Source organism: Coenobita brevimanus, chromosome 53 (genome assembly GCF_032717465.1).
Source record: "Coenobita brevimanus isolate Jiangsu-jjx chromosome 53, ASM3271746v2, whole genome shotgun sequence".
Lineage (NCBI taxonomy): Eukaryota > Metazoa > Arthropoda > Malacostraca > Decapoda > Coenobitidae > Coenobita > Coenobita brevimanus.
The window spans coordinates 42,789,159-42,810,314 of record NC_137006.1 but is presented as its reverse complement, the minus strand read 5'-3'; the positions used below and the strand labels follow the sequence as shown (position 1 = coordinate 42,810,314).

Sequence of the window (21,156 nt, the reverse complement as noted above, 5' to 3'; positions counted from 1 at the left end):
TTAGAAAATGGAGAGCTGACTATTAACCCCTTCATCCGGAGCACATACTTTCTATTTTATTCTTGCCACCTCTTAACAATTATATACACTTCAGGAGAGGCTGAACTGGAGTGGTAAGATATAGCCTTAGTTCATCTGTTCACTAATACAAATGAAAAAGGCTGTTGAGTAAAATTGTTTTGTGGTAGCATGATTAGAATGAAATACATGTCATAAGAATGAAGGGGTTAAGATTTGTGGTACTCTGTTGTGTGCATAAACAAAGGCTTGCTGACAGTTACATGAATAATTACAACCACCCTGAGCCTACAGGTGTGTCATTTCCCCAGTCTCATCCTTTGCATTTGATGCCAATATTTCCTCTGCATTGGCTGTCAAGTCCATCTGGAACATAAGAATACCATCACCATTACCATCCATCACTATCACTAAAATGGTTAGTAGCAATTTCCAACAATGATAAACACAACACAGTTAAGAGGCATGAAGTGATGCATATACACATAGCTGATAAAACGACATACATAAAACGACTGAAAAATTAAAGTAGACAATATTCAACAGCATCTCATCTTAAATGTCGGGACCAACTGCCTAGCCCCGGGCTCCTATGCTCCTAATGGGGCAATGTAGGATTGGATGATGGATGGATGGATGGATATGAAATCTTTTTTGTTATATAAAAGAAAGAATCAAGAACTGAAAGCTTGCAAAAAGTTGTCCTTTCCAGGGAAAACTGAATAACATAGAGGTTAAAAGTGAATACCTAGAGCTGTCCATCACAAAAAAAGAGGGATGTTCTAACAAGTTCATCTCTGACTTCTTTGTCAGGAATATGTTATTTCTGCTCATTCATGCATATCACTTGACTTGCAAATTTCCCTCTTGTATATATGCTGTTCTCAGTGGCACCTCCTAGGTTGTGTTCACTCCTCATGCTTCATTCCTGCTAGGCTAAGATCTGTTTTCAACTGATAGCAATGTTACAGTGCTTTGATTTCTTTGACTATCTCCTCCTACTTTCAGCTAAGTGTGGATAAATCCTTTGTGACTATCCACTGTAAAGCAGTCCCTCTTGGTTACATGGCTAATGTGTTAACTTTCCTTCCCACATATGAGGAAACTACATAGCTCAGTCCCTTGAACCCACTGTAACTAGAGAAGCTAATGTGTTAACCAGGTGTGAGGAAGGAGCAAAAAGAATGAGAGACAAGCTAAGTGGGTATGAAGCTGTAAGCTGTACAGTTTTACAATTACCTTTTCTGGGGAGTTGTGATTTAGATGAGAGGAAGGCAGGTGGATCCACGAAGAAAACAGTTCAGGGTCAAGCACTGTGTTGCCACCTGTCACCCTACTCACACACACACCCACAACCATCGTCACAGTGAACCCTATGGCCGCCACCCACATGTACGACACCGCATAAAGCTGCTCCACACCCCAACCACTGTGGAAAGGGAAGAGGCAAGTCTGATAATGTTTTTAGAAATGCAACACTTGTCCTGAGTGGTATAAATACTCTCAGGATTATTACTCCACTTTTTACAGCACATAATTATTAAATTCCTACACAACATTCTGAAACTTGTTGGTTCTGAAGACTGCATCACTGGGTTTCAAAAGTCATTGCTCATTTGATAATCAGGTGTTCATATGTCACCTTCTTGGTTTTCATCCAATGTTTTAAATGGTTTCCTGGGTTACATGAAGATGCTTGGCTTGTCATTTAGTGTAATGTTATCTGAAGGTAATACTACATCGTGAGTGGATGGTGGGTGCATGAACAAAATAGCCTAATGGAGGTTTTGCAAGATGTCCTGTTGGGGGTGGTCCTGTGAAGCAGAGAGAAGTAGCAGTTAGATGATGATGATGGCAACGAATCAAAAGACAAATCACCAACCTTTCGTCTGGTGCACCACTTGCTGTGCCATTTGTCATTAACAAGCTTCCAAGTGCATCCTCTTGATTTGGCAGTATCACACTACCATCTCCTCCATCTACAAGACCAGGTACAATACTGATACTTGGCTCTATTGTTATATTACCACCAAGTGTGATGGTGTCAGTATATATTGCAGGGGTGGTGGCATTGAGGGTGAAGGTTGTGTTTGCATGACAGCCCTCCACAGAGACAGGCTTGAAGGGTGGTGGTGGCTTGGGTTGACCAAACCCAATCCACAGCGTCATGATCAGCCCAGTGATTAAACCTGACATAGCACCCTGAGAATATACAGCAGTGTAAATAAGAGGTTTTATTCTTAGGAATATGGGAAAACAGAGACTTATACTGTTACTATACTGTCCACCTAAACATGGCCCAAAATTTCTGTTTCTCCACTCTGCTATAATGCAACACATCTTTTTACATGGTCCTAATCACAAAGAAATCCTATGGAAAGGGATGTACAGCCATAGCACATTCTACCACTGAGGTGTACTGAAACAAGAAATTAACATTAGAATATGATGTTTGTAACAAAGAAATGCTATGGAAAGGATGTGGAATCATATAATGATCTTAATATACCACTGAGCTATAACAAGAGATCAAAACTAGAATGTGGTGCGAGTCACAATGATGTGCTACAGAAAGGATGTACAGCAACATTATTATTATTATTTTATTCTGTACTGAACTATAACAGAGTTCAACAAGAGAAAATAGGGCTACTCACAAACAAGCCATAAAACTAGTAAATCAACTTTATAGAGAGTAATGGAATTTAAGTGAGCAGTTTTTCTGTAATTTACTGCAGATTTAATAGCCTTTAACACTGAATGGTATATGTTCAAGTGGATGAAGCGACTGTGTGTGTGTGTGTGTGTGTGTGTGTGTGTGTGTGTGTGTGTGTGTGTGTGACTCTAAGCACTGGCTTTAACCCCTAAAACGCGGCTGTGTACGGCCGATCCCCCCCATGTGGCGGGGTTGTAGCGGGGTCCGAGTACCTGTGGGAAAATATTTGCCAAAAATCATAGATTAACCCTAGAGCATTAAAATTTTTATGGCATATAGTACTTACATTCAGCTTTCTCCTGAGCCACATGTTGAGCCTTCGTTGACTACCCAAGGACTTGTGGAGACTTGCAAAGTTGGGTAACCAAATCTTCACTTTCACACCTCCAGCAACCCGGTTTCCCCTCTACCACAGCCTCATTCTGTCACAGTAAACTTTATACTACAACGTAAAGGTAGTTAGGAATCCGTAATTGTACAATAAGCACTGAAAATAAGGCTAAAATCAACGGAGCGTACGGCCGACATGCACTGTGGCGGCGGTCTTCCCGTCACTCAACAAACATTTCCATTTTCACAGCTAAAAACATGTATACTACATTATTTTCAATCATATTACTTCCCAAAAGATCACCACGGCGAGCTTTTTATTCTGCCTTACGTCCGCCACTTTATTCTCGTTCCTGTCGGCCGCTTGCACTGACTGGGAAGAGCTAGAACTCGCCATAATCTCACTTTGAAAGCCTGCAGTAAACTGACACTAAACAGAGGCAAAAGATAGTGTTACAACTGGGGAAACAAGCGTTTCCTAGTAGCATAAACTGCTTGTGAGAGGAGATCGCAGATTTACAGTTCTGAGCGCTCAGAGCGCTGCCATGTATCACAGCCAGGCTGGCCGGGCCGTGGTGGGGGGGGGACGGGGGGAAAACGCGATATTTGGCAACAACTGAGGTCAGTAGTACAAAGGTAAAGTATGCTAGTTGTAGCTAGAGGGTGGTGGTACTGATAGACAATACCAGCTGGAGCCTGCTTGCCCGCGGTTATTCAAAATTTACTAAAATCGCAAACGCGACGACCCGCCGTTCTGCCCTTATGGCCGAGCGTCGCAAACGCGACGATCCGCGTTTTAGGGGTTAACAGCCTGTTTCCTGAGGCACAACAGTCTCCCCATGTACCTAACACCTCCAAATGTCACACTAGGGAAATATTGTTCACTGGTAGGACACAAAAGTTCTGACCTAACCTGAATCTTCTTATGGTACTGAATGAGATGAATATAAGATGCATTACCTGTTGGTTGGCACACTTGCACAGCATGCCCAGGGTGAAGAGAGCAAGGAGTGGTCCCCCTACAGCCCCAAAAATGGTAAGTGAGGCCTGCAGAACCCCTGTTCCCAGCAGCTGTGTCAGGAAGGCCACGCACACACACAACCCACCATAAACACAAACCAGCACCTTACTCACTTGGGTACTACGACCCTCACTCATCATACACCCCACCGGAGCAAAAGGCTGTGGGAAAACAGAAAACAGTGTCCATGGTACAGGCATTGTTATTTTTTCTAATTTACTGTACAGTATTAATCTCTGATCATCAATGGGTAAGTTCAGTTTTTTCTGTCCGTGCATCTGACTATGAAGCAGGATTAAGAATATTCCTCATGCATCCTCACACACCATCACTTGAGCATTAATATCCATTATATTGTAATAATGTACACTTGAGATATCTCATTCAAGACTGATGTGATGGCCAGAATAATGAAATCCTATGCTACTGAGATCCAGGAATAAACTGGGTAACCTGAATATAGTGATCTTACTGTACAATCAAGGTCAATAATCCCTACGTACATCTCAGTCAATAAACTAATGAACTAAGTTCTCAGTTACTTAAAAAAAAAATAATAATAATAATTAACCCTCAGATCCCAGATTTCCCAGTGATGACTCACAACATCTGATATTAGGTGTAAAACATATCTATACGAGGAAGTTATCCCCTGAGGTTTAAGGATTAAACTGAGACACTTTCTTACTTCTCACACCACATGAGGTTTCCTAGTGTCAAGTAAAATTATTTGGCATTACCCAGAGTAAAACAGATAGGTTGGCACCCAAGACTTCATGGTTATGCAGCAACTTTCTAGGTTCTGATCATTCCGAGTCAGTATTAACGACCAATTAATCATAAGAGTGTGACACATTGCAGGGGGCCTACCAGTATATAGTCCTGGAGTGTGACAGCAGCTAGGGAGTTCAGGGCAGAAGATACAGTGGAGAGGGATCCGCTGAAGATACCGGATACAAACAGCCCTGACAGTCCTGGTACAGACCCCAGTTTCTCCACCACATAGAGCGGCAGCAGCTGTGGACATCAAGAACCATTACAAATGGTTACTGTGAGTAAAGTTTTCAAATATGTACTCATTATTTTCCATGTCTAAGGGTCTACTCACAATGGGACCAGAAGCTGACATACAATATTCTGACAAATTATCTGACTGTGTACATTGGGATAAAAATTGGAAGAATACCCTTTTTCTGGATAAGTTATTTCTCACAGACAGAAATATTGACATAACGTGGAAGAGAATCCTGGCCAGAATGAGAACAAATATAACAGGATGTTCCTTGCTCAATTTGGATTCCAAATTGCATGATCAGACAATCTACCAGAGATGGATGGTGGGGACAGTTATTGAATATAGTGTTACCTTCAGATGACACTACAGTAAGAGATATGCAAAATGGTTTCCTGTAACCAAGGAAACCATTTACTACTCTGGGTGGCAACCATATAAACAACAAAAGGATGCCTGGTAGTCTAATGGGCTATGGAACTCCAATCAGCTATGGCCCTTGAGGGTTTAAATCATAAAGGTTGTTGGGGCTTACTGTTCACATAATGCCATTAGGACAAGCAACTGGATGCTTTCACCCAGTCACAGGTCTGTATACTCCTGATGGGGCAATATGAGATTGCATGGCGGATGGATGAATGATGGCTGCCACCACATGATATTATTCAACTTACCTCTAACGATGAAGAAATCAATGACACATGTAGCTAATTCCTCTAGTTTAGAGTCCCTTAAAAGCAGAATGAAATTATGTAACACTAGCAAAAGTAGAATACCAAATACAGTACATAAAATGCTGAGATAGAAACAATAATAATGACTATAATAATGATGATGAAAAGTAACCTGGTCAGAGTTGGAGATCCGATCACTGGAGATGGGGTCACAGTTTTGGTACTCTGCGTAGAGAACAAGGCCAGCAAACGAGGTGGAGAGACTTAGTAGAGTCAGGATGGGCCACTGAATCCACAGTGAGGCCTGGGCACGACGTAAATCCCTGCAGATATTATCACTATCACTGTCTTCATCACCTTCTCTATCAAACGGGTATCATCATTCAGGTTACATGTGCCATCATCTTCAAGATCAATATCACCAGCATCATTACAACTGCCAGCATTTCATTTTCTCTGTCACTATCATTGCAATCAGCACTAACATGATCTACACCATCACAATCATTATCACTCACACCATCATCATCAGAATCAACACCATCAGAACAGTTACTATCACCATCAATACCATTTTACAATTAACACCATGATTTGAATCCTCTTCTTCATCACCACCATCACTACCACTACCTTCATCATCATAACCAATATAAAAACATGTAGAAATGTATGCTGGAAATCAATCTATCTACTGCCAAATGCCTCAATCCCATAAGGGGTGGCCCCGAACAAATCACCTCCACGTCACCCTGTCCCCCACCATTTCACTGCCCTGCTCTCAGCTCACACCCGCCTCTCTTATATACCTCTCCACTCCACCCTTCCATCTCATCCTTGGCCTCCCCCTCCCTCTCCCCCTCACTCACATACACTCTCCTCATCAGTCTCTCACTCTCCATCCTCTCCACATGGCCAAACAACCTCAGCGTGTTTCTCCTAATGCTTCCTATCACATCCACATCCACACCACAACACTCCTTCACTTCCTCATTTGTCAGTCGGTCTCCCCATGCGACCCCACATTCTCCTCTCAAATAACTCATTTTCACTGCTCTCATTCTTGACTTCTGTCCCTCCAACAAGGTCCAAGCTGGAAATGCCATCAATAAAATCCAAGGGGTGGCTGGTGTTTATTGCTCACGTAATGCCACTCAGGGATGAGTGAGACTGGTCACTCTCATCTTAAATGTCAGGATCAATTTGCCTAGCCCAGGCTCCTACGCTCCTCATGGGGCAACGCAGGATTGGATGATGGATATATCTATCTATCTTTCTATCTATATGTGTGTGTGTTAAAATGTTAAGCTCATACAAGTGAAGATCGCAAGATGGTCGATCATATAATGTGGCTGACCTGCTGAATGATCAATTTCAGCCTGCAGTACACAACACATTTCCCAATATCTACCGTACTCTGCCACCATCAACTCAGGTACTAACCTGATGGTGAGAAGACGCTGAACCTGAGCCTGATTGACCCCGTAGATAGAGCAGTATGTGAAGCAACCTCCCAGCCCCAGACTCCACACTGTGTGCCTTACTCGTGGGTCCACTGAAACACTGCAAGATGCAGGAAAGTATACGGCATCTAATTACTCCCTAGTACAATCTATGGATGCACAAACACACCCATCCATACATAATGTACATTACTGGTAAATTCTCAGAGTATGATGATGAGTCCTAGCAATCACTGTCTAAAACCAGCAAAATTTATATTCAAAGTTTTCCTCCTAAACTGAATCCTTAATAACTATAAAACAGGTGACCCTGTTGAACAATGTTACTCAAAATGATACTGACCCAGACCATGCTGTCAGCAGTTCTACAATACATATCTACTGTGTACAGACGTGTGCATATTTTAAAATGTAGCTTTTAAAAATCAAAACAATGCAATTCAGCATACTTACAACTTTCCATATTATTCAATACTGACAGAAACTGTAGTTTTTAATAATGCACTTCAATCACAAAAGACATACTGTAGAAAAACAGGACAAACAGAAAATACCAATACTGTAGCAACACAGACACATATACATTCTGTACCAAAATGGGATACAATAGAATAACACAGACAACTTACTTGAAAAACTCTATTCTCTTTCCCTCACTGGCAATGGTAAAGATGTTGGCTACTCCATAATCCATGACACCTCTGGTTATGACTGCAAATATGGCTGCGAACATGAGAAGGGACTGGAAAACGTCAGTGATGAGGACAGCCTTCATGCCACCCAGTGTGGAGTAGAAAGTGCACACTAGCCCCACACTAATGATGGACCACCGCAACGAGATACCTGACAATCAGAATACTTTTCACATCGTTGCTCAGTAAGTGGCATTAACTGCCATAAACAAGCACAATGGTTAGTGAACAAGGTGCAATAATAGAAAGTAAAGGTTAACGTGTAAAGGCTGCGGAAAATAGCTGGCCAAAGAAATATGATGTTTGGTGCTATGAAGGCACTGACATGGAATAGAGGTCTGAGAACATTGGCTGAAAAAGGACAGAAAGCAGCTGAGTAAGGGCCCATTTAATATACTATACTGTACAGTACTGGGGTAAGAACTTGGACTGGCAATGGCACAAAAAATCAAGAGTGAAAGCACGAGAAGTGTGTGCAAAAAAAATGCAAATGATATTCATATGGTGGACAGAACAAGAAACATGAAGTACAGGTAGTAATACAGTCTGTGATATGTGTATTCATGTAATTCTCACCTGTGACTGCTGAGAGGGCAAGAGCTGGTGCATACAGGACAATGCCCATGTACAAGCTCATCTGGAGGGTGAAAGCCAAGGACGCACATGTACGTGTCAACTGCCCAAATCTTCTTTCTAGATACTGTAAAAAAATACAGTGACAATTTATAGTACTGCAATATAAACAAATACAATACCTAAACACTGAGTTACTATGAGACTGTAAACTAATGGTAACTGTATTCTCTCTATAGTAAGACTAATAAGAAATGAAACAGCAGAGCAGCAACTTATATGCAAGACAGGAGATGGAATCCACTTTTTCTTTGTACATTACTAGTATAAGGAAGTGGCAACTACTACTACCCAGCAATTTTGTTACAAGTAAACTTTTACCTCTTCTGGCACAGAAGAGGGAGATACAGTACCCAGACCTTCCTCCTTCCTCTGGTTACTGCCCTCAATGAGATCAAAGAGCCATGCTTTGGACATTCCTATCCTACGTGACTATGAGAAATTTGGTTGGGTCAACCTGTTTTTCATGTATCTTATTGAGCAGACATGGCAGCCCATTCCCTGACAATAAGTGGTCCTTCCACACACCAGCAAATTGCATGCACGCACAAAGGCTACCTCATTTAGAAATACAGTAATGTAATTGTATTGCAGCAGCATGCAACTGGTTGTCCTCGCCTTAAATATCTGCACTAAACAGCCTAGCCCTAGGCCTCTACATTCCTACAGTATGTTGTTGTTATTACTGTTGTTGCTGCTGCTGTGACTCCTGGTTCATGTGAATGTGAACCTGATGGACTGCAGGCTGAAGCTGCCTTTTTCCTGCAGTCCACTACCATTTTTTTGGGGGGGGTAGGGGAAATGTGCTGGATGTTAGCAGAGCCATCCATTAAATTGGTACCACCACATGGAGGCATTGCTCTCTGCTGAAAAATGGGACAATAAAGGGCTGGATGACAGGCAGAAATTTTCTTACAAATGTTTAAGGATATTTTAGAAATCTGAGAAAATTTTTTAACAAAATTCAGATCTTTAAACTCTTCACTCATTACCTCATAATGAACAACTGACTACTCTTTCATCTGAGAAACATCTCTGCATTAATATCCTTAATACACTCAAGTAGAAAATCAGGTATCTACAATTTTAAAGAAGCAAAACGAATGAAGAATGAAAAAATGAGTGCTTAGAGTAAAACACTACGCACTGTACAGTATATCTACAGTACAGGAAGGTGTTTGTTGATATAACCCATTATATTAAAATAGAGCCTCACCTCATACACACTGGTGTTTTGCAGACCAAAGAAGACTGGCAGATAAAGGTAGCAGACAATAGGTGTGGATAAGATGTAGGATATGTTGATGACAATAAACTGGGTGCCAAAGCTGTAGTTTTCTTTAGACACTCCCAAGATGGTTATGGCAGACATAAATGATGCCATAAGGGAGAAGGCCACTGGCAGCACAGACATGCTCTTATCAGCATGCATATATTCCTGCAACACATGATAAGCAATGGTAGTGGCACAGGACAGTGCACCTTTTATTACAATAAATGGTATAGTTGCAGCTGGCATATCAACAACATCCATAACCCCCTCTCCCCTTTTTAAAAAACATTACTGTTTCTGGATCATTAAAGATTCTCATTTTCTCCACCTCATCCCAGTGTGATTCTACCATTCAAAAAATTCTTTTTGGTACCCACTACCATGACTTAATATCAGTAACTTCATACTTTTTCCCCACTTATACAGTACACCACACCCTTACTCATAACAATTTATGTCTTCAGTTTCACAACCCTACTTCTAACAATTTATACCTTCAGTTTCTTCCTTCCATGCACATTACAGTAACTATCAAATTACTGCAGCTGCTAGCACTAAGTTCTCTAGTTGCTTCTCACTCTAAAACTCACACAGCATTTGGGAAATTTGAATTCTCTTGCCACTTTAATCCTGGCTCATTCACTGCAGTTATGATCTGCAACTACAGTATCAATATCCTCAACAGATTAATTCTACAATGTGGAGGCAACGCAGGATTGGATGATGAATGGATGAAAAATGAATGTCTATATTTACTGAAACACTTCTTACGTTGTTGTTGCAGTGCTGTTGCTGGCTTGCCAGCAATGTCAGTGAGATGGAACACCAGAGCAACTGGGGAAACCAACTGCCTTCACCAGATCTCCTGTGAGCAGACTGGAGATCAGCACCCTGGCTGTTGCACTCCCGGTGGGCAAGGTGCCCTGCGATAGCAGCAGCACTGGGGCACCACACTCCACTGGGATGGGACAGTTGGGTTCCCAGATCCCTTAGGAGGTGATGCCACCACAAAGAGGTGTCCCACTGACACAATGACATCCAAGAACCCATCTTCCTCACCACATGTTATATCTACTTTGTGCATAACATTTACCATTTCTACACCATAAATTATTTAGCAGGAACATCCTGATGATCTGCTTGTGGCCACCCCTTATATGACTGAAGCATCTGGCAACAGATAAATAGAGAGATCCTGACTCTTTTTCCCATATAAATATTGGGTGAAGTAGGATCAGAAAAAGTTTCTAGAGAAGGGAAAGAAGTTGTACGTGGCTTTCATGGATTTGGAGAAAGCATATGACAGGGAGGATAGACAAGGATTGTGGAAAGTGTTAAGAATATATGAAGTAGATGGGAAGTTGTTGAATGCTGTGAAGAGTATGTACGATGGTGCAAAGGCTGCAGTGCGTGTGGATGGTGAACTAAGTGAATTTTTCTCTTTGAAAGTTGGTTTGAAACAGGGATGTGTCATGTCTCCATGGTTGTTCAATCTGTACATGGATGGGGTAATAAAAGAGGTACAAGGTAGGGTAGTGGAAGTTGGAGTGGCCCTGGTGAGAGAGGATAGTGTTTGGAAACTCCCTGTACTGCTGTTTGCAGATGATACTGTGTTGTTGAGTGAAGACGAAGGGGAGCTGCAAGGCTTGGTGGATGAGTTTGAGAGAGTGTGTAAGAAACGGAATCTAAAGGTGAATGTAGGGAAGAGTAAAGTGATGGTCTTTGAGAGAGGTGAAGTCAGTGAATGTACAGCGAGGTTGGATGGTGAGGAATTGGAGAATGTGAGTACGTTTAAGTACTTGGGTAATGTGATGAGTCAGGATGGAGGTTTGGAGGGTGAAGTGCTTGAAAGGGTACAGCAGGGAAGAAAGGTTGCTGGTTCTTTGAAAGCAGTGATAAGAAACAGGGAAGTGAGCATGGAAGTGAAAAAGTTACTACATGACAGTATTGTGATACCAACTCAAACGTATGGAAGTGAAGCTTGGACGTTGTTGGAAGGACACAAGTCAAGAGTGAGAGCAGTGGAAATGAGTTATTTAAGAGGAGCCTGTGGAGTCACATGGAGAGACAGGCTGACGAATGAGGATATAAAGGAGCGTTGTGGTGATGATGTGGATGTGATAGGAAGCGTTATGAGGAACACACTGAGGTGGTTTGGCCATGTGGAGAGGATGGAGGGTGAAAGACTGACGAAGAGAGTGTATGTGAGTGAGGTGGAGGGGGGAAGAGGGAGGGGGAGGCCGAGGATGAGATGGAGGGATGGGGTGGAGAGGTATATGAGAGAAGGGGGTGTGAGTTGGGAGCAGGGCAGTGAAATGGCGGGGGACAGGGCGACTTGGAGGCGATTTGTTTGTGGCCACCCCAAACGGGATTGAGGAGTCTGGCAATAGATAGATAGATAGATAGGATCAGGAAACATGGAACAGAACAAACAAAAGTGAAGTATCAACATCATACTGGTGCCCAGCGAAATGGACCACACAATCATTCACATATTCAAACCCTGGAATCTTTGTTCCATCTCACAAGCTTTAACTTTGCATATTACTATATATTTTCCATTTTCCTTTATAGATGCAGAATCCAACCCATTCATGTCCTCCTTCATACATACTAGTACTTCATCCAACCAAATCCTTCACCTATTACTTCACACACATATACTTCACACACATATGCACAGTGATGATGATATTCTGATTTCTTAGTCATTTCTGCTACTCTTCCCAGACTTAATCCTATTTCCAGCAGCTGACTCCTTTCCTACCTGTGGCACTGCTAACCACACACTGATACAGTACCTTCAAAGTTTACCTTCTCTGATCCTGTGCAAATTGAGTGGTATGGTACAATACCGTACATTCTTAACATCTTCAGTCCAGGGACATCATATTAATTTCACTCTAGCTACTACAGCCATGTAAATTTTAATAACCTTAAAAAACATGTCCCCAGCTTATAGGAGTTAAAGATAACCTCAATAACCCTAAACCCATATATATACCTGTATATATATATATATATATATATATATATATATATTTTTTTTAACAGCTATCTTATCCTGGGTAATATATCAAACAATTTCATTTATCTGAGATGTTCCCAAGTTACAAGATTAAGCAAAATTATGAACATATTACAACACATCAGGGACAAAAAAAAAAATCAAATTAGCAGACACCATTCAGGAATAAGGAAAGGCTGATATCATAACAGGACACCAGAATGAGGGGAAGTCGCTGTTACTGTAGTAAGCTATAATTAAGTCAAACACTACTCACTTTAAAAGTCTTCTGCTTTCCTCCAGTCAGCCTGTAATATATTCCAATCATGGAGGAGATCAATAAAACTGAAGCAAAAATGACATAGTCCACTATGCCAAAATATGCTGGAGATTCTTCCATTTTCAGAAAGTTTTATTGCACCTGAACCAAACTGAGGATAATTTCTTGTGTCAAACTTTCCTCATGCAGACACTGTGGGTACTCTGGCTGCTACTGGTATTCATTGTTAGCCTAGTACAGTACCAGCAGCATTTCTCTGGTACAAATTATCACCAATATGTATGGTTTACATCACTAGAAAAAACATTAGGGTTACAGCAAGGCACAAGGTAATGGAAGCGCAGTTTGATCTAGATCACAGCAGTCCATCAGTTGTGTTTCTTCCACTTGATGGCAGAGCTCCTGATGATTGGTATCTTGTGTTTCTTCCATCCAATGGCAGTGTTCTTGATGATAATACCCTCTGGTCTACTGATATGTATTGTATCTTGTATTTCACACATTCATTTCTACACCATTCTTCATTTAGCACTCTGAAATAAATGATTGCATCTGAATCAGTTACAGTATTCTTAGGAATGGTAACAATATAACACAGTCACATACACTGTATTTATTCTGGAATGGAACAAGATATAGGTCAACCTTGCTACATGATTGGGTTATGCTCATGGATAACCGATCAGTTGATGACTGATCGTACTGTATATCAAAATAAAGGTATCAAAATATAAGTAAAATCAGCAATTGTATATCGAATAATAGGACTTTGTAGGGAACTGTAGTGATGCTATATGATAAAATGGTAGTTGTGTATCAAAAACAGGGCACTAAAATGTTAGAACTGCATTAGCGTAAGTGAATGATTACATAACAACTGATTATAACATGAGGGTTTCCTAGTACTTCCAAATTATAAGTACCAATAGAATGGTATGGTAACCTCTTCAGCTAGTTCCAGTTAATGGCAAATTATTGATCAAGGGAAAACACTTGCCACTGCAAGTCTCAATACTGTATACTTACGCAGGTACTGTACTATACAAGGAGTAGCTATGAATGTGTCAAAATCTATACTGAGGAAATGGAGGATACAATACGAATTTTAGGACATACAGCCTCTTCAGGGCTCCTCCAAAGTGTGCTTCATATTAATTTTATAACGCTGTTCTTTGAAGGAACTCTGTATGCACACACACACACACACACACAAAAAAAAGTAAATCCCCTAGACTCCCACTATTGAGTTTGGTATATTCGGAGTTACTCCACAGGGCTCCTCATACAGAGTAACTACCGGTACGTGTAAACTATGTAGTGAGAGATAAATTTCTCATAAAAATTGCAATACAACTAAGAGTAGATCTGCTTAGTTCACAGTCTGAACATTCCTTTTGACAGACTACGTCAAAGAGAGAAAGAATAATGGACTGGAAAAGTATGAATCACTGCAAATTAATGACTGGTTATATCCATTAAATCTCTTTTGCAACAGATGTTGCATGCCCACCTAAAAGGAACACATGCAGTCAGTGAGTTCATCATTGTAACTGCAATTTACTGTTGCTGCAGCTACATATACTGTTTATACATTTTTTAAAAGCAAGAGAGATGCAAAGAGAGAGAAAACAAATATATCAGGCAGGCAATATAAAAACTTTATGATGCCAACACTACACACTTCTTCTGTGAAAGACAGCAACTTAGTAAACAGTAACATCAATCCTTCAGGGAGGGAGAAGGCAGGTGTAATGTCTGTCCGATCACACAACCTTCACCGGCTGTGGTTTGAATACTGGAGAGTGTAGAAATTAATGTGCAGCAGTGTACGGTACTATACAACAATGCTGCATATTATGGGCAGACTTACATAACACTGGCCATGGCAGCTACATAACCAAGGTCAGTGAGTTAAACTGGGTTCAATCAGGTAAGAAATTGCACAATGTGGGCAATAAGTACATGACAGTCACAAAAGATGGCTCACACACAGTCTGTGTGACTTGTGACACAGTATGGATCATATAAAATTTGCATGTTATCAGGAAGAACCTATTATTTTATAAATTAATAATACTGTATAAAAATTCTTTTTTTTTTTCTCTCTCTCTCTGTATATATATGTACACCAGTTTATATCCTGTTGTCAATGACAACCTGTTTCAGAAGGGCAGGTTTTTGAAAAACTTCAGAGGTAATTCCTTACTTCATTCTAAATTAGGTTGGTTCTCTTAGATGGCGAAATGACAGAAATGTCTGGATAGTGAAATAACAGCATGCATCTCCAGCTTGTGGCAGAGTAGGCTAAGGGCCATCATTACACAATATTATCTGGTCATGTATGATTTGCTTATGATGTGTTTAACAGCTATTTTCTTCAATATGGTTCTTCAAAATCCCCTCCTTTAATGAGGATTTAATATTAAAAGGGGAGAGGGACACTATGCTGCAAATTTGAATATTCTCCACTGCTCATGTCAGGACTGAAGCAAAGCATAGTGAAAACAGCAGGAATGCACAATGTGGGTCCAAAGACACGGTTTTCAAGACCAGGCTATGTTTTTCCATTACTGTGCCATAAACATTCTTGAAACTGAAACTGACAACTGCATCTACACTGGCAAACCACACGTGTGTACGTTTTTTTTTTTTTACACATACCATGGCACCTGAGTTCTTCATAATTGCCATACGACATAATCCATTTTTAAAAGCCTCCCTCAATTGCTCCAAAATGCTCTTCATAATGCCTATTAAGGCTACATCTATGGTAACCCCTAAGTGAGAGGTCTCCTTTAATGACAGTCAAATTATCAGACATTAATATCAGTGTTGTGAAGAAGTTAGCCATTACCTCTTTCATAAATATGGTCAGATCAGCTTCAGCCCAGTATCATACGTTTTTTATTTTATTCATGATGCCTCAAGGCAATTTCAACCAAAGTAGGGGACACTTTTCAAACTAAAAGGGTTAGATACTGGTACAGACTTCATTAACACCTCCAATCCCAGAGGCCTTTCCTAAACTGAATTATATAAAAAATTTGGAAGGTAGCCAGAATAAATGAAAATATAATAATGCCACCATACTCACATGGTTATGTGTGGTCACAACTTTGAGGCAACCAATGCTATGTTGTTAATGTTGTTGCTTTAGTCTTCCTGCCACAGCAAACTCACTGACATAAGCATCTGCCTACATGAAGATGTCCTACAGATAAAGTACAGTACTGTACATAAATACACCATGTAGGGAATTGGTGTGTGCTTGCGGTAGACAGTGCTTTGCCAGGGTCTGACCAGGGTCTTTCCCTACAGTGAAGCACAGGGAAGCATGAGGCTTGGCTCACAGGTGGACATCACAACTGCTTTGCTCCAGACAGGGTACACAATGCCACCACATACAAGCTCCTTGTCAGTACCTCAATGCTAAGTTAATCCCTTCAACTCCAACGTATTTTTAGCTTACTCTTGCTACTAAAAAACAGTTTAGCCCAATCAGGAAAAAAATTAAGTGGCAAAGAGGTTAATGAAGGCTATATATAATGCCTCCAGTCTGCAATATCTTTCCCAGGATGAACAGAATCACCTGTCGATTGCAAAAATAAAGTACATTCTGTCACTGAACAAGTTAAATAAAGTTGGCTTTACTGACACACAAAAAACTTCACCAAACATGCCTTCAATATGTCAACATGACAGTAGCTGATCACCATCCACTCACTTCTTCCTTCATCTTCATCATTCTTTTCTGTCCTGGCCCTCCTCCCTTCTTGCCGGTATGTCTCCCATACCTCGTCACTTTATAGTACTGTACTTTGTTTCTCCACTTCAAGTGGCTCTACACTGAGTGACAAGCCTAATGGTTTCCTGTCACCCATGAAACCATTTACAATATGAGGTGGTAACCATATAACCAAAAAATGGTGAAGTGGTGCCCACTACGGTGCCCCTGTAAGCTGGGTGAAGAGACAAATGTGGTGTCCATCTGGGAACCAAACTTAAACACACTTCCTTGAAGCTTGCTCTGGCAAGGTACTGTCTGCCAAAAGGGAACATTTATTCACTGTGCGGGATATGTCGGCAGAGGGAGTTGTTTGTCTATGGTTGATGGGTCTGCCTGGCCAGTCAGACCAGGGTTACTCAACAACAACAATGCCATCTTTTTTTTTTATCTTATCCTTGACACCATCAGATATTCAGCTTAGCCTAGGGGTAACTTATTGTTGTGAAGGAAGTAACTAAAGGGTGTTGTTGTTGTTGTTGTTGTTTTTAAAGAAAGGTGTTTCCTAACCTGGATAACATAACCTGAGTGGTAATACTACTAATAATAATGTCATCACATTCACATGGTTAAAAATATTCACACCTTCAAAAATCTTTCTAACAGTTAAAGAATTTATTTGTTGCACAAACAGTACTCAGCACTTATGCTACACAGATTAATCAACTGAACATTCAAAATGCAATAAACCTACCCTTGTTACTTATAGATAATAAAATCTACCCATATTACTTAATGATTATCATGACTTTGGCCATCACTGGGAATTAATTAATATCATAACACAGGTACCATTCTTCCTATAAAATACCTTACTACATTATTTCAACCCCATTCTCTAAAACAAAGTTGATATAAATGACATTTCTGCAGTTTCTGACAGCCATGCTACTTGTTTAGGCTATGTAGGTTAGTTTAGTTGCTTTAATTAGGTCAGATTACCTGCATTTGCTTAAGCAAGTGGTTAGGTTTGGTTAGTTATACTTGGTTAGTTAGAAAACACCATTAAGTTAGAATGACCTTGAGTGTCTGACTGTAAAATTTTCATATAAGTTTATGATTACTTCACTGCGGTGCATCATTCAGATTAGTGATGTCAGTTAAATATATCAATCATTGTCCGCCGAGGGCTAATTACTCCTGGAAGGGTTGGAATTACCGTCTGGCTAGTTCAAGCCAAAAACACATAATCAACAGAATGAATACTCCCAATTAGAACAATCATTCAGGAAAACACACCCAGCCAACTCCGTGTGCTGCCTCCTCAGGGTATTATCTGCTGAAACAACCAGATTTTGCAACAGAGTCAACACGCCGGGCGCCAGAGCTCCATTGCATCACCACCAGCTGATTGACGTAAACAAACCACTGTAGCACAACCTCGTGTTAAGGCGTACGAAGTTCCGTAAGCGATTTATTTTACTTATTTAATTGAATTGAAATACTTATTGTTGTAAAAGGAACACAGTGTCTTTTTTTTTTTTGTACGTTATTTATACCAGATAAATATCCCATACAGTTTGCATCAGTAACATAATTTACGAGGGGACACTAAGGTGTAATGAATCATGGCGAGTGGACCTAAAGTTAGGAAAGAAAAAATGAAAGATGCTGGGGAAATGGAATGACAAGAGGCATATAAGCAGAGTGGAGGGAGACTTGAGGTAATTTTTGAGTTACGGCAGCAATTGGAAGGTAAATGGTGGCGGTCACTATGTAGAATTAGTGTTAAAATTGTCAGCATTCCTTGGCATTTCTATCTTACGTAACCAGAAAACCGACTATGACGCAACACCATTGTGCCCTTGGAAATAATCCCTGAGCTCCCTCGGCTTGTTTTATTATAATTTTCAGATTCGAATAACGTCAGACTATTCACACGATAATAAACACTTCCAATGTTCTGTTTTAAAGCATATGAGTATTATTTTAGTGCAGCATTTAGTTGATTGGGGTTAATTTTGTTGCCAAAGATTAATGAGTTGGTCCTCGATGGTTTATCTATCTATCTATCTATGTATGTGTGTGTGTGTGTGTGTGTGTGTGTGTGTGTGTGTGAAAACCCAGTGGTTTAAAAAAAGTGTGGCAACACTATACATAAATGCCTTTATACTAAATTGCGGAAGATAATTACTGTAGATTAGAAAGAGAAATAAAATACCAGTACAGGTTAATGGAATGTGTAACCAAGTCGAAGAAGTCAACAAGGCTTTCAATATGAATGATAATACTACTCACAAATGATAACAGCAAGAAATAAAGTTTTGAAATTCCCGCCACCAGGCGCGTTAGATGACACACAGCGGGCACCTAGAGTTCATTCTAATCCAATACAATCAATGATATTTTTCTCCTAGCACAACTTCCAGTCACTGTTACATGAAAAAAGGCATATATGTATCGACTTTTGAATTAGGTATTATCTTTAGGCAGAGAAGTGGCACGAAAAACAACAACTATGCAGACGACTAACCTCAGCACTCGTGGTGGTGTTGCTGCAGCTAATGAAGCCATGAAGGTCTCTGAGGCGTAAGGCCGAGAGCTGGGGACGCCACGCACACACACATGCACGCGAGCGCATTTAACCACACACACTCACACTTAGATACAGTATATTTGTGGATACTGTTTTAGATTCGCGCTTTTTTTTTTTTCTTAAAGGTCTTTGTAGACTATAAATATTACCAGACACCTGCTCATCTCAGACTGCCAAGACACATCACTCTCCTTCAGTTCGACTTGCAACGGGAATCTATGAGGTATAATGAACACAGGTCAACACTTTCTAGGTTCTGTCTCATATGTTAAGAGAATTTATGTGTTCTACCTTTTTTAAGTACTACAAAATTAGTATGTTTGTAGCGAATACTTTAGAAGGCCTGAAACACACTTGTCTCATATACCTATAAGTCTAGCCAGCGTAAATCTCCGCCGAAAGAATACGGTAAGTTCGATAAATGAAAATTAAGCAACAGTGGCGTGTCCACAAATGGAGGGAGGGAGGTAAGCTATAGGGTCAAACTGTATTATGGAGAGGCCACTGTGCATATGCAAAATTTCAAGTGGGGGCCCACAGATCTGACGGGGGGTGGGGAGTGGGGCCCTCGCACCTATGCCACTGGGTAACAAATTATTCTTCTGACACGGGATACATTATTCATGGGGCTGTACCTGTTCAGTTTCGATACTATATTGATCCACGCCACTGTCAACTTTCTAGCCTGACGACCCTTATAGGCGCTATTCTTCCGCTTTCTCCCTTCATCTTGTTCCCAACGGCATAAATTGCTACTATGTACTGGTATTATTATGATGATGATGATGATGATTGTGATACCAACTCTAACGTATGGAAGTGAAGCTTGGACCTTGTTGGCGGGACAGAAGTCAAGAGTGAGAGCAGTGGAAATGAGTTATTTGAGAGGAGCATGTGGAGTCACATGGAGAGACTGACAAATGAGGAAGTGAAAGAGCGCTGTGGTGTGGATGTGGATGTGACAGGAAGTAGGAGAAACACGCTGAGGTGGTTTGGCCATGTGGAGAAGATGGAGAGTGAGAGACTGATGAGAAGAGTGTATGTCAGTGAAGTGGAGGGAGGGGGAGGCCAAGGATGATCTGGAGGGATGGAGTGGAGAGGTATATGAGAGAGGGGGATGTGAGCTGAGAACAAGGCAGTGAAATGGCGGGGGACAGGGTGACATGGAGGCAATTTGTTTGTGGTCACCCCTTACGGGATTAAGGCGTCTGACAATAGATAGATAGATAGATGATGATGATCTATCTATCTATCTATTGCCAGACGCCTCAATCCCGTTTGGGGTGGCCACAAACAAATCGCCTCCAAGTCGCCCTGTCCCCCGCCATTTCACTGCCCCGCTCCCAACTCACACCCCCCTCTCTCATATACCTCTCCACCCCATCCCTCCATCTCATCCTCGGCCTCCCCCTCCCTCTTCCCCCCTCCACCTCGCTCACATACACTCTCTTCGTCAGTCTTTCACCCTCCATCCTCTCCACATGGCCAAACCACCTCAGTGTGTTCCTCATAACGCTTCCTATCACATCCACATGATGATGATGATGATTATTATTATTATTGTTATCATTATTGTTGTTGTTGATGCCAAAACCATTTAATACCAAGGCAAATAGAGAACACACTTAATAGAAACAAAAACTTTCAGTCCGAGGACAGTTTTGGATGAGGGAGCATCTCAAGGAGCGGCCCTGTCCTTTTGGCTCACTAACGATTT

The 21,156-nt window shown here is 41.0% G+C and overlaps 1 protein-coding gene across 1 annotated transcript; it reads right to left on the bottom strand.

Moving 5' to 3' along the window:
* Nucleotides 1-306: 306 nt before the first annotated feature.
* LOC145400815 (putative sodium-dependent multivitamin transporter) lies at nt 307-19,704 on the bottom strand. Its single transcript, XM_080273251.1, has 12 exons — nt 19,686-19,704; nt 13,117-13,223; nt 9,776-9,997; nt 8,503-8,626; nt 7,864-8,077; nt 7,215-7,334; nt 5,944-6,094; nt 4,956-5,102; nt 4,025-4,246; nt 1,901-2,220; nt 1,258-1,447; nt 307-384 (listed from the first exon to the last, which is right to left on the bottom strand). Exons 1-12 carry the CDS (start codon nt 19,702-19,704, stop codon nt 307-309), a joined length of 1,914 nt encoding a protein of 637 aa, XP_080129377.1.
* Between the last annotated feature and the right edge of the window lie 1,452 nt (nt 19,705-21,156).